The sequence below is a fragment of the Mustela lutreola genome, chromosome 1, assembly GCF_030435805.1.
Source record: "Mustela lutreola isolate mMusLut2 chromosome 1, mMusLut2.pri, whole genome shotgun sequence".
NCBI classification, from domain to species: domain Eukaryota; kingdom Metazoa; phylum Chordata; class Mammalia; order Carnivora; family Mustelidae; genus Mustela; species Mustela lutreola.
In genome coordinates, this window is record NC_081290.1 from 126,316,673 (window position 1) to 126,330,183 (window position 13,511).

At 39.4% G+C, this 13,511-nt stretch overlaps 1 protein-coding gene across 6 annotated transcripts in view; it reads left to right on the forward strand.

The window, feature by feature from the left end:
- The window catches only part of GUCY1A1 (guanylate cyclase 1 soluble subunit alpha 1), a 62,378-nt gene that overhangs the window by 47,956 nt on the left and 911 nt on the right, over positions 1-13,511 (forward strand). For all 6 annotated transcript variants that reach the window (XM_059173789.1, XM_059173799.1, XM_059173808.1 and 3 more), the window contains one exon: positions 4,296-4,450. In XM_059173789.1, the coding sequence (XP_059029772.1) occupies positions 4,296-4,450 (155 nt within the window). The remainder of the gene's footprint in view (positions 1-4,295; positions 4,451-13,511) is intronic.

The window sequence follows — 13,511 nt, forward strand, 5'->3', positions numbered from 1 at the left end:
CTGGCTCCAGAACTCTACGGCCCCAGCCACAGCAGGAAACCACTGTGCTCAGAGAGCTGCTGCCTCTATTACTGGCTGCAGGACAAAACTGCACTTAATATAATTTGAATCAGTAACATGGAAATCCTGCATCACGACCCTCACAAGACGAGTGACTGGAAGCTGGACTCTGTGCTAAGCACGCCGTAGGAAACCCACAGGCTGCCACAGCTGTCCATGCTCTTGGAAGCCCCAGAGGTGCAGTCACAGCAGAAATCCTGGCTTCCAAATCACTTACAAGTATATTTGATTCACCAACCGAAATACATCTAGAAAATGCAGACAAGTTTAGAAAACATCATTTCCCCTGTAGGGCAGGACATTACACTCTAATGAAAATTGACTGCTAATCCACCCCAGTATTTTCCAAAACATGTAACACTCTAAAGTTTCTGCATTATCTCAAAATAATGTCTTATTGCAGATGAGAAGATAAAATGACCATGCTAGGCATTAATTTCAGAGAATACAAGATCACCTTTATTTGTCCTACTTGTAGTGAATCTGCCACTTGATTTTTATAAGACAGTCCTCGATTGATGATGTTCAGAAATGGGATTTTGAGGGCTGCCTGGGAGGCTCAGTCAGTTGGGCGTCTGCCTTTGGCTCAGGTCATGATCCCAGGGTCCTGGGATTGAGCTCCACTTTGTCTTCTTCCTCTCTCCCTGTTTCTGTTCTATCTCTCATTCTCTCTCAAGTAGATAAATAAAATCTTAAAAAAAAATAAAAAGAAATGAAAAGAAAGGGGACTTTGAAGTCCTATAGAATCCTATCTGGCATGCTATAAAATAATAGAGAAAAGAAAGAAAAAATGTAAAATACAAAACTATAATACTTAGAAGTGTAGCCTTGGCTCTCTTCATAATAGAAGCCATATGTTGAACCCAGCCTTTTCCCTCCTTCTTACCCTACGACCCAATGGAATGGAATCAAAGTGAAAGAATAGGAAATGTTTCCTTTTTTTTTTCAAGCTCTTTGTGTCTCCAACATGCCATTTGTATAAAGCGCCTATCACTGCTGATTTCCTTACTACCGTCCACACGCTCTGGCTTAGAAAGCTGCAGGTGTAAAAGGCGAAAGATTTATGCGATCTGAAGAGAAACCAGAGTTAACAAAATCAAAAGACAACTGACAGAATGGGAGAAGATATTTGCAAACGACATATCAGATAAAGGACTAGTGTCCAGAATCTATAAAGAACTTAGCAAACTCAACACCCAAAGAACAAATAATCCAATCAAGAAATGGGCAGAAGACATGAACAGACATTTCTGCAAAGAAGACATCCAGATGGCGAACAGACACATGAAAAAGTGCTCCATATCACTCGGCATCAGGGAAATACAAATCAAAACCACAATGAGATATCACCTCACACCAGTCAGAATGGCTAAAATCAACAAGTCAGGAAATGACAGATGCTGGCGAGGGTGCGGAGAAAGGGGAACCCTCCTACACTGTTGGTGGGAATGCAAGCTGGTGCAGCCACTCTGGAAAACAGCATGGAGGTTCCTCAAAATGTTGAAAATAGAACTGCCCTATGACCCAGCAATTGCACTATTGGGTATTTACCCTAAAGATACAAATGTAGTGATCCAAAGGGACACATGCACCCGAATGTTTATAGCAGCAATGTTCACAATAGCCAAACTATGGAAAGAACCTAGATGTCCATCAACAGATGAATGGATCAAGAAGATGTGGTATATATACACAATGGAATACTATGCAGCCATCAAAAGAAATGAAATCTTGCCATTTGCAACAACGTGGATGGAACTAGAGCGTATCATGCTTAGCGAAATAAGTCAAGCAGAGAAAGACAACTATCATATGATCTCCCTGATATGAGGAAGTGGTGATGCAACATGGAGGCTTAAGTGGGTAGAAGAATAAATGAAACAAGATGGGATTGGGAGGGAGACAAACCATAAGTGACTCTTAATCTCACAAAACAAACTGAGGGTTGCCGGGGGGAGGGGGTTGGGGATAAGGGGGTGGGATTATGGACATTGGGGAGGGTATGTGATTTGGTGAGTGCTGTGAAGTGTGTAAACCTGGTGATTCACAGACCTGGGGATAAAAATATATGTTTATAAAAAATATATGTTTATAAAAAATAAAAAATTTAAAAAAAAAAAAAAAGGGCACAAAGGCAAAAAAAAAAAAAAAAAAAAAAAAAGAAAGCTGCAGGTGGAGTGTTGATAGAAACCAGAGGGCCGAATGCGACAGGGGAAGTCGGTCAGTGCAAAGTAAATTTGGAAAAGGACTCCTGTCCCCTCCTTCCTCCTCCCAAGGCATCTGTGAGGAGACATGTGCTGTGTCAAACGTGGTCCCCAAATGGAAGATTGCACCAGCCGCTTTCTGTTAAGGACGTGCTGTGCATCTTAAATGTAGGGTCTTTTTCTTACGAATTTGAAATGAAATTTGTGAATTTGCTGGTGAACATGAAGAGTTCCCTGATAAGAAAGTTGTGGAGTTGAGAGCGAAATTCAGAACGGGAGAAGGGAAGAGAAGGAGCGGGGGTGGCATGGGAGGAACTAAAGGCCTTTTACTTTATCTGCCTTGTTTGGATTGATTGATTATGAAATAGAAGGAAGTCTTACAAATTTATCAAGACAAAGCTAGAATAACTAAGTACAGAGAGAGAAACAGGTTTAACCAGGAGAGAGCCTGATCTAAATTATAAACTAAAATTGTATTTTTACAGAGATGATAGACTTTTGCTTATATTGATCAGTTGGTATATGTACAAAAACATATTCTCCTAAAGAAGAAAATACCAGATGTAACGGATGTCTAAGCTTTGCTGATTAAGATGAGATTGTGACAAAGAAGGGACTCTAAAACTAGTTCAATCCTGTATTTTATAGATGAGGAAACACTGAGCAAGACCTAAAGAGACTCACAGAAAGTCACAGATTTTTGTGGCAGATGCAGGTCTCCTAATTCATACTATAGTGCTTTTGTTTGAAAATGGTGCAAAATTCATGATTTGACATTTTATAAGCAAATGATTCTGGAACATTCTTAGCAGATACCTAAAATCAGTTGTAAAACTAGACAAAACTAGAGTTTTCCAAATTCTGAATAACATTAAATCGCTGAGTACTTGGCCTTTGTTTAAAATGCATATACCTAACAAAACTTTTTTTAAATTGTCAGCTGAACAGAGGACTTGAAAAGAATGAATGTTGTACCCAATTGTCATACAGAATATCCCGACTTTAGCTTACTGTTTTGTAGCAGCAATTTCAGAATTTGTACATCCCCTGAGATCAATAATTCAGAACTTATAAAAGATGCCAGTTTAAAATATTGTTTTAATTGTTCTCCAAATCACTGGTAACCTTCAGAATTCCTAAACTTTCACCCCAGCATATCCCAGACCTCACCTTAATTCTGGATATGGCCCAACTCTGGTTTTCCACGCATTTGGGCGGGTTTAACAAAAATGTGTATGTAGTCATAGTGATGCGGGTCTAAGCCACTTCAGCTCTGCTTCCTCTGTCTGTGGTGTGTTCTACTTAAGTATCACAATTCCTTTCTCCTTTCATGTTCATCATTAAGAGGGGGGAAATGTTTGCCATAAAGTTCTTTTTATCCTTTATATTCTAAGAGTGGCATCTCCTGCCCTTCTCTGACCGTGCGCTGGGAAACAACCCTTGGGGGCCAGGATTCTGTCTGTCTCCCTTGATGGACAGAGCAGGTTCCCATAAACAGAAGCGTACAGACGCTTCGCCTTGTCATTCTGGTGACTGTGATAGGAATGCATAGAAATATGTTTCAGACATTGAAGGCAGCTGAAACAAAAATGCTTTGTGGAACAGACCTAATTGCATAGTGGAGAAGAGTTAAGAAGTCTGACAGATTTTGTACTAGGAATATTTTTTGAAAGATTATATTTATTTATTTGACAGTGATCACAAGTAGGCAGAGAGAGAGAGAGAGAGAGAGGAGGAAGCAGGCTCCCCGCTGAGCAGAGAGCAGGATGTGGGGCTTGATCCCAGGACCCTGAGATTATGACCTGAGCCAAAGGCAGAGGCTTTAACCCACTGAGCCACCCAGACGCCCTGTACAAGTAATTTTTAACTGGATGTGAGTAGAGGGAAGCAGGCAGGATGTCTTGCAGAAGAGCAGAATGGTGTACGGACAGCAGAGGGTAAAATCATATAAAGGGCATTCATCTGGTATGGACCAGTGATCGAGAAGTGTTTTACCAATGATGAGGACATTGTGTGACTTTGGGCTTTCAGATGCGAATTGGACTGCACTCCGGGTCAGTTTTTGCTGGCGTTGTTGGCGTTAAAATGCCTCGTTACTGTCTTTTCGGAAACAACGTCACCTTGGCGAACAAATTTGAGTCCTGCAGTGTTCCACGGAAAATCAATGTCAGCCCAACAACATACAGGTACAGTTTGCACTAAATGTCAAATCCCTTCTTTTCACTTATACACTGTTGTCTTGTTTTCCCATTGGTTTATATTATCCTCCATAGCATTTTCTTGCTTAGATAATCTGACAAGAAAGAGAAAAGCAGTAACTTTACTATCCTCGCCTTTTTAAAAATTACTCAGCCTCCTGAGAAGTCTGAGGTGCTTGTTGCCCAGGGGGCTCCTTGACTCACGTCCCATCTTCCTCCATTGTTCTTCTCAAAGCACGGATTCATGCTCTCCATACTTGGTTGGCCGTTCGGACAGCAGCACCTTCCGGCGCTGGCCACCCAGATTTAGCCTGGGCCCCACAACTTACAGGGCATGGTCCTCAACATGCCTTTAGCTCAGATGCCAGATGGGGAGACGTTCCATCTCATGTTAAGAATCCAGTTCTAACAGAAAAGCTTGAATGGCAAAATGTGTTCCAGACATAAGTGGTAGCTAACGTACCAAACTATACCCAGAAAGTTATCATTCCTGTTCTCAGAGAAAGCTATTTTATAGCATCTTCGTTCTCCTGAAAACTTCACAGCCTTTCTTTTTAGAGTTGATAACTTCTTTTCCTGTTTCACCAGAGAAGACAGGAATGCATCTGATAAGTGCATCACCACCTTCGCCCAGGGGCAGACCCCATCAGGCTAGTTACCCACCCCCTCCAGAGCCCTGGTCACAGACTCTTGCTCTGGTGACAGTGCCGCCATCTTGCCTGCTCCTCCTCCAGACGATCCCCCCAAGTTTGCTCTGAGTGTGACCACTTCTCGCTTTCTCAAGAACTTGTCTCCTGAAAATACCTGGCTTCTCTCTATGATTAGTTTCTCCAGTGAAGTGATTATTCCCATCAGAAAACAGGCGTGTCTTCCTATTAGACTTCTTAAAATAGTATCTTCCTTGTTTCCAAGCATATTTCAGCTACCCACCCCCAACACCGCCACCATAGTTTTGTTCTTTTTCCAGCAAAACTCATTGCAAGAGTTCTTCATACTCACTGGCTCTATTTTTTTTTAACCTCCCATTGGCTCTCTGAGTCACACCAATCAGCATGTGTCTCTTGCACTCCACTGACATGGTTCTTAATGGGGTCATCGGTGTTCCTTGCTAAAATCATGGTCAGTTCCTCCCCCTTATCTTCCTCAACATCTCAATGGCAGCTGAATAGCTTGAGCAGTCCCTCTGTTGAACATTTTTTCCTTAGGCTTTTGTGACTCCACACTCACCTCGTTTCCTCATTACCCTGACTTCATTGTCTCAGTGTTTTGTGTTGTTGCTCTTTTCCCCACCTTACCTTCAAAATGCCCGGAGCTCTGTCCCCATTGTCTTCTGTGTCTGAATTTTATTGACTCACAGGTTTTTTGTTTGTTTGTTTGTTTTCTGTTGTTTTTTGTTGTTTTATTCTTAGCCCATCCCACAATTCTTCACTAAGCTACAGACTCATATATCGTATTCTATATTTCTGCTCAGATGGCTAATTGACAAATTTAAATTATCTTGATCATCTTAGAACCAGTATTACATACAGTAGCCTGATGAAATCCACTCCCCTCCCAGCCTAGCTTGCTTTATCAATCTCCTTAAAATGGCACCACCATCTTAGACTCTAAATCTCAGGGCGGTCATCGCTTTCTCCCCCTCGCAGCTTACCACATCCACCCACAGATTATATCCTGAATACATCTTTTTTCACTTTCTTCCGCACCACACCCCAAGGCACGCCTCCCTCCTCTGTCCCACCCCAGCCAACCCAGGATCACCCTCACTCTTCTGCTTGCTTTCTGGTCCACCTCCTCCCCGCAGTCCATCCCCCACACAGCAGCCAGATCGTCTCTCTCAAGTATAAATCCAGTCTCGTCACTCCTGCGTCAAAACCCCCGCAATGGCTTCCCATTGCAGCCAGAATAAAATTGAAGTATGTTACCAAATGAGGCCAAAATGTCCTCTTTGATCAATGTCCTGCCAGCCTGTGTTGTGTCACTTTATTTTCTTCCACTTTCTCCTTCGCTCACTGCCACCCTGCCACCCTGACCTGCCTTTTTCCCTTCAGACTTGCTACACCCATTCCTGAATTGAGGATACTGGCTGTGCCTCTGCTTTCTCCTTGTTCCCTGGATCATCCTGCGTCATCTTCTTCCTCATAATTAGAGCTTAAGTCGAATGTCACCCCTTCAAAGAGACACTGGTTAGTTAACTGCCATAGCTAGAGGAACAACTTTAGCCTCACACGCCTCACACGCCTCACATTATTTTATTTTTTCATCTTCTTAGCTCACACATGTGTCTGCTTCTTAGCTCACACCTGTGTCTGAAATGGTGTTTTCTTTCCGTGTTTATTGCCTGCCTCCCCTCAGAGTGTGTCAGCCTCTGGTGGTCTACACTTCATAGCCCCAGTTCCCAGATCAGTACCTGGGATGCGGTAGGAAAGCAATAAGTATTTATTGATTGACGGACCACTCTTTGATATGAAAATGAGTCACTCTAGCATGAGAATTGGAAAAGTCCTTGGAGATAGTTGTAATAGTAATAGCCTCAGAGTCTTCCCAGATAAGCCATGTAAGGAGAGGAACTCAAGTCCTTAGAGGATATGACTCTGCTTTCTGGAGGAAGTGAGGCTGATAGTCCTGAGATAACTTGAGTAGTTTCTTGTCATTTCACTGCTATTGAGTGTTCAATAATGTAATATATGTGTATGGACACCATGAGGAGTCCTTGGGTGTGTATGTATCCTTAAAACCAAACCTTCATATAGAAAAAAGAGTATTTTCTAGTTCTTCTATTTTAATTGTTTTCAGGAATTACAAGACAAAACTTTTCAAATTCTTCCTTTGTTTCATTTTTCAAAGCCTGGTTGTCTTAAATCTTGATAGGAGACATTGATATCTGCTACTCTTTTTACTCCCAAAATGTACTTTAAGATCTCGTGTCTTCCAACAGAGTATTATGACACTTTGATATACATCTTCAGCAACAGGAGAAGGCTCATAGCTTAAATGCTTAGGTTCATCATATAGGCAATGTTACTGGGCATGCACATACAAGATTTTACACCATACATAGTGCCACCTTCCTTTTAATAAATTATTTTTTGATTATAATAGTAATATATGCTCTCTCATTTTAGAAAATTTACAATGTCAGAAAGTTACAAAGGAAATAAAAACAGTTGATAATCTCACTATCCAGAGACAGTAACTATTCACATTTTTGTGTTTTTTTTTAATTATTTCTTAGTATGTATTTTTATGCACATCTATAAAGGATAATGAAAATTTAATTGATACTGAACATCAGTGTTTTTACTAAATTTCTTTCTATCTTTTGTAGACAAATAAGGTATTTTTTTTTCCTTTTTTAATTTACTTACCTCTTGCTTTCATATAAGAAATATATATGTCTTCTCTAAAGGGCAAGTGGTAGTTAAAATGCTTTATTTAGGCAAGAAATAAGTATTTAATGTGGAATACGTTTAGCCACATTTTAAAAGTCTTTCTTCTAAAAACTATCTTATTTTTTTCTCCAAATGATAGGAAAATTTAGAATTGATAATATAAATTTCAATCAAAAGTACAGGCTTTGTGAAATTTAACAACTGGATTGTGAAATAGAGACATAATTCCAGTTCTATCAAAGTTTGGGACAAACAGTAGACTCCACTAAAAGTGGTACAAATATAAAAGCTAATTATTTCTTTGGAGAACTTCACGGTTGAAATCTGGGGTGACACTTGTCAAAAAAAATTGTATGTACACATGTAACTGTATCCTTGGTACACTTATAAAACTTGTAAATTCAGGATACAGAATACGTACCCAAACACGCACAAAAAATCCTTCAAAATCCTAAACTTCAAATCTTACCTTTCACTCCGGGGTCTAATTAGTAATTTAGAATGTTGCTGTGTTACGACAGTTACACATTCCTTCATTCTAAATGGCACCAGGAGTTTTATTTTCAGGGACAATGTTCTGCCCTCTTGTTTGATCTCACTGAAGTGCAGAAAACTGGGACGAGACTAAATATTGTCCAAGTTTCAGGTCAGTGGATTAATGAGACAGGTTTATGTGGTGATCCAGGGATCATTAAAGACAAAAATGGCAGCTGAGGGATATAAATGGATACTGCCCAGGGTGGGTGGGAAAGTACAACCAGGAACTGCTGTTTGCAAGAAAGATCTGAGAACCTAATAAAAGATAAACAAGACTTCAGTTCTGTAAAGGGAAGGAACAAAGAGAAGAAAGAGATTATAGAGAGCTGACAGAAAAAAGGAGAGTTATTATGACAATTTGGGGAAAATGGTATCTGGTCAAGAGAGAGTAAAGGAAACTCCCACCATATGTGGATATCTGCCCTGAAACTTTTGTTGCTTTTCTTGGCTCTGGCGTCCATGAGACTTTCATCTAAGTGGTATTATTTTTCCAACCTCTTTTCCTTAAAACTTCTGATCTTTTTGGTACACCAGGGTGGCACAGATGATTAAGCATCAGACTCTGAGACTCAGTTCAGGTGGTGATCTCAGGGTGGTGATCTCAGAGTCTGGAGATTGAGCCCCACATCAGGTTCCACGCTGAGCACCGACCCTGACTAAGATTCTTTTCTCCCTCTGCCCCTCTTCCCTGCATGCTCTCTGTCTCTCTCAAATAAATAAATAAATCTGTAAAAAAAAAATATGATTTTTTCTTAAAGATGATTTAATGAACATTTCTAGCTCCGTGACACTCTAATTGTGTTTACCTGTAAGTTTCTTTAAGAAGGATAGAATTTGTATTCAGAAGACAGGCTGTACAGTCCCAAACACAGAGCTTTTCAGAGGAGTCTTCGTGAGCAAGGCACTTAAATTCAAATGGTATACTTTAAAGCCACTTCCAAGTGCTGAATGTTTTACATAAATTTAAACATAAGGTTATGATTATAATCACCATATTCATTAGGAAAGTCTGGGTTGATATAGACAGAAAAAAGAAAGGTCTTAATTTTATATATTGTTATTTATCAAACCTTTATAGTTTTATGCACTTTATAAGTAATTTTTAAACATTTTAAACCTACAGAAAGAAAAATTAAAAAAAAAAGAAAATATGACACCCATGGCCACCCGTGTGACCAATACTAATATTTAATAAATGTCAGTATTCTGTCATTTTTCTTTCAGATCCCTGTTTTATTTTTTTTAAGATTTTATTTATTTATTTACTTGACAGAAAGATCACAAGTTGGCAGAGAGAGAGGGCGAAGCAGACTCGCCACTGAGCAGAGAGCCTGATGTGGGGCTCGATCCCAGGACCCTGAAATCATGACCTGAGCCGAAGGCAAGCAGAGGCTTAACCCACTGAGCCACCCAGGGCCCCCCAGATCCCTGTTTTATTAAAAAAAAAAAAAGAAAGAAAGAAAGAAAATTTGCACCCTCTCCCCACAAACCACTGCTATCTCACAGGCTGGACTCTGTGTGCCCCTTAGGGTTTGTAGGAGCAGCTGAGAGCATACATTTCCCACAGACAGGAGGGTTCCCAAAGAGAGGCAGGAAGGCACCGAGAAGAGCAGGCTCAGCAGCTTCTCCCAAACTCACTACCAGGAAAGAAAGTGGGCAGAGAGAGGCCAAGAGTGTCACTCTCATTTAGGTTCCTCCAGGTAGAAAAACAAAACCAGAGGAAAATAGATGCCCGTCCAACTTGTCCATATCCTTTCACGACTTGCCTTAAATCTGCTGCCTATTATGTTTTTGAGTTTTTTTTTTTTTTTTTTTTTTGATGAATTATAAACTTAGTTCATTTAGTTAAGCTGGTCCTAATGCAGCATTTTGCGGGTAAACCAGCATTAAGAGGAAAGTGGAGAGTCTTTGATTTTTAGCATTGGCCCATTTCTGTGGCGTATGTACTCCCACCACAGCAGGTTTCAGCCACAGATGGTTTAATTGTCCTATAAAAATCCCTGAATGTTTAGCAGTTGGCTCTCATAGGCCAGTTTGAGCCAGGTCTAGCAGTACAGGTCTGTGTACTCTAGAGCTTGAATAAGCCATGGAGAGCTATACTACACCCCACAGATTGCCAGACCATAGGCTATGTCCAGCCCAGCTTCACTAACCATCCATTCGCTGTCCAAATTGGTCTTCCCAATTTATATCCCACCAACAGTATATGAAGGTTTCTGTTCCCCAGATGTTACCAATATGATGAGTGTGAACTGATAACTAATTGACGCTTATCCCATCATGTTTAATCTATCTATTTAATCTTCACAGCTGTCCTAAGAGAACTGTACTATTTTTACTCCATCTTAAAGGTTAGAAAACAGACATCTTTGCTGCTACCTCAGCCTAGATCCACCAGACTTTGAAGCTTATACTTTTAATACTATAAAATTAGAAACTTCTTATTATGTATTACCAAATATTATGCCTTATAAATAATAGGCATGCAGATATTTATGGATCATGACTAAAGCATCATTTCATTAATTATTTTGCAGATTGCATATTTATTGATGAAGCTTTTTAAAATTAGCTAATTGAATATTCACATGTTCTTCTCTACTTGAGTTCTGCCATTTTTGAAACCTAGATTTCTATTTGGTTGGTTTCTTCAGTACATAGGGTGTCACGGTACCAAATCTAATGCAGCGCCATCTTCTGTTACATTAAGGCATGACGTCACAAGCTGATGAGGCGGAGGTCATGGTTTGGTCGGGAATGTATAATATATGTGGTTTTCTGTGGAAGTTGGTTTAGGGCTCAGAACTACCAACATTTCCTGTCCTGAATACATATACCTGAATAATAAGTTAGAGAAATGCTTACTAAGTTTGCATTTGGGGCACCTGTGTGGCTCAGATGGTTGGGCATCTGTCTTTGGCTCAGCGCATGACCCAGGATCTAGTCCTGGGATCTAGCCTTGCATCGGGCTCCCTGCTCAGCAGGGAGCCTGCTTCTCCCTCTGCCTCTGCCTCTCTCTCTCTCTGTGTCTTTCATGAATAAATAAATAAAATCTTTAAAAAAATAAAAAAAAAAAGTTTGCTTTTGACAGAAAGCTAAGGAAGGAAATAGAAAGAGGAACAAGTAACTTCATCAGTAGGACTGGAACTTAAAATGCATTTAACTTGTATGTGGAATTTAAGAAACAAAACAAACGAGCAAAAGGGAAAAGAAAGAGAGAGAGAGCCTTTCTCTCTCAGGCAAGCCAAGACACAGGCAAGCCAAGACACAGACCCTTAACCACAGAGACCAAACTGTTGGTTACCAGAGGGGAGGTCGTTGGGGGAGTGGGGGAGATAGGTGATGGGGATTAAAGAGTGTACTTATGATGAACACTGGTTGTTGTATGGAAGTGTTGAATCACTATATTATGCACCTGAAACTAATATTACACTGTATGTTAACTACTTGGGATATAAATAAAAACTTTTTTAAAAACTGAGCAAATACAATAAAGTGAGTTTACTGCAGTGGACAAGTAGTTAATAGCAAATAATAAAATGTGGTAAACAGATAAATATAAGAAGAAATATTTCAAATACCAGACAGTAAGAAGAGTGTTAATTTGTATAATTAACTTTCCTTTTAGTCTTACTAACCTACAGTTCATAAAAATTCTATCAAGAGATTCATATGTTATTTTCACATCATATATATGTATGTCACATTATATATAGAAATATATATCACATTATATATATGATGTGTGTGTGTGTATCTTTTTTTAAAGATTTTCATTTATTTATTTGACAAAGAGAGACATAGCAAGAGAGGAACACAAGCAGGGGGAGTGTGAGAGGGAGAAGCAGGCTTCCCACAGAGCAGGGAGCCCTATGTGGGGATTGATCCTAGGACCCTGGGATCAAGACCTGAGCCAAAGGCAGACGCTTAAAGACTGAGCCGCCAGGCTTCTATATGTAATATATCTTATACAGAACTTTTCTTTCACAACCTCTTGTCCTAGATTACTTCCCCATAATATATACAAAATAAATGAGCCAATAAATGAACAATGTCTTTTCTCTTTCAACTTAGGAAGCCTTATTCTAAAACACTATGTTTATGGATGGGGTTGGGGGTTTTTTGCTATTATTAGACTTTTGGATTATTTTGCATTTTTTCCCACTACTGTGAATTTACTGTTATATGAATTATTGATTTTATCTTTACAAAAATATTTAATATATTTCCTAATGTGAGTGAAATACATTATTTGGAGAATTTTCTTTTGTTTTTGTGAATCAATTCTTCTTTGTTCTTCTGTGAAGATATTTTTAAAATCATTGGGATCTTTCTGCCAATCACACTGAAAATGGTTGGTTTATTAATACAGACAGTCCCCAGCTTTCGATGGTGCAACTTAATGATTTTTTAACTTTACAGTGGTGGGAAAACCATATGCATTCAGTAGAAACCATAGTTTGAATTTCAAATTTTGATCTTTTCCCTAACTAATGATATGCCACATGACAGTCTTGTTCACAATCAGGAGGATGAACAACTGATAAACTTAACTATTCTGTTTTTCACTTTCAATAAAATATTAACCAAATTACATGAGCTATTAAACACTTTATTATTAAATAGACCATGTATTAGAGGATTTTGCCCAACTGCAGGCTACTTTAAGTGTTCTGAGCACAGGGATGCCTGGGTGGTTCAGTTGGTTAAGCACCTGCCTTTGGCTCAGGTCATGATCTCAGGATCATGGATCAAGGCCCACATCAGGTTCTTTGATCAGTGGGTAGTCTGCTTCTCCCTTTGCCTGTGCTGCTCCCCCTACTTGTACTCTCTCTTTCTCTCTCTCTCTCTGTGTCAAATAAATAAATAAAATATTTAAAAAAAAAAAAAGTGTTCTGAACACATTACAGCAGGCCAGGCCAAGCTATGATGTTCCTAGGTTAGGTGTATGAAATGCATTTTCAATTTATAGTATTTTCAGTTTATGACATTTTCAACTTATGAAGATGTAACCCTATCATAAGTCAAGGAAGATCTGTTTGTCAGGAATATTGATTTAGTTAAGTTGTTTTTTCTTGAGTAGACGGTTACATCTGTATTAGATTCTAATTTTAATATTT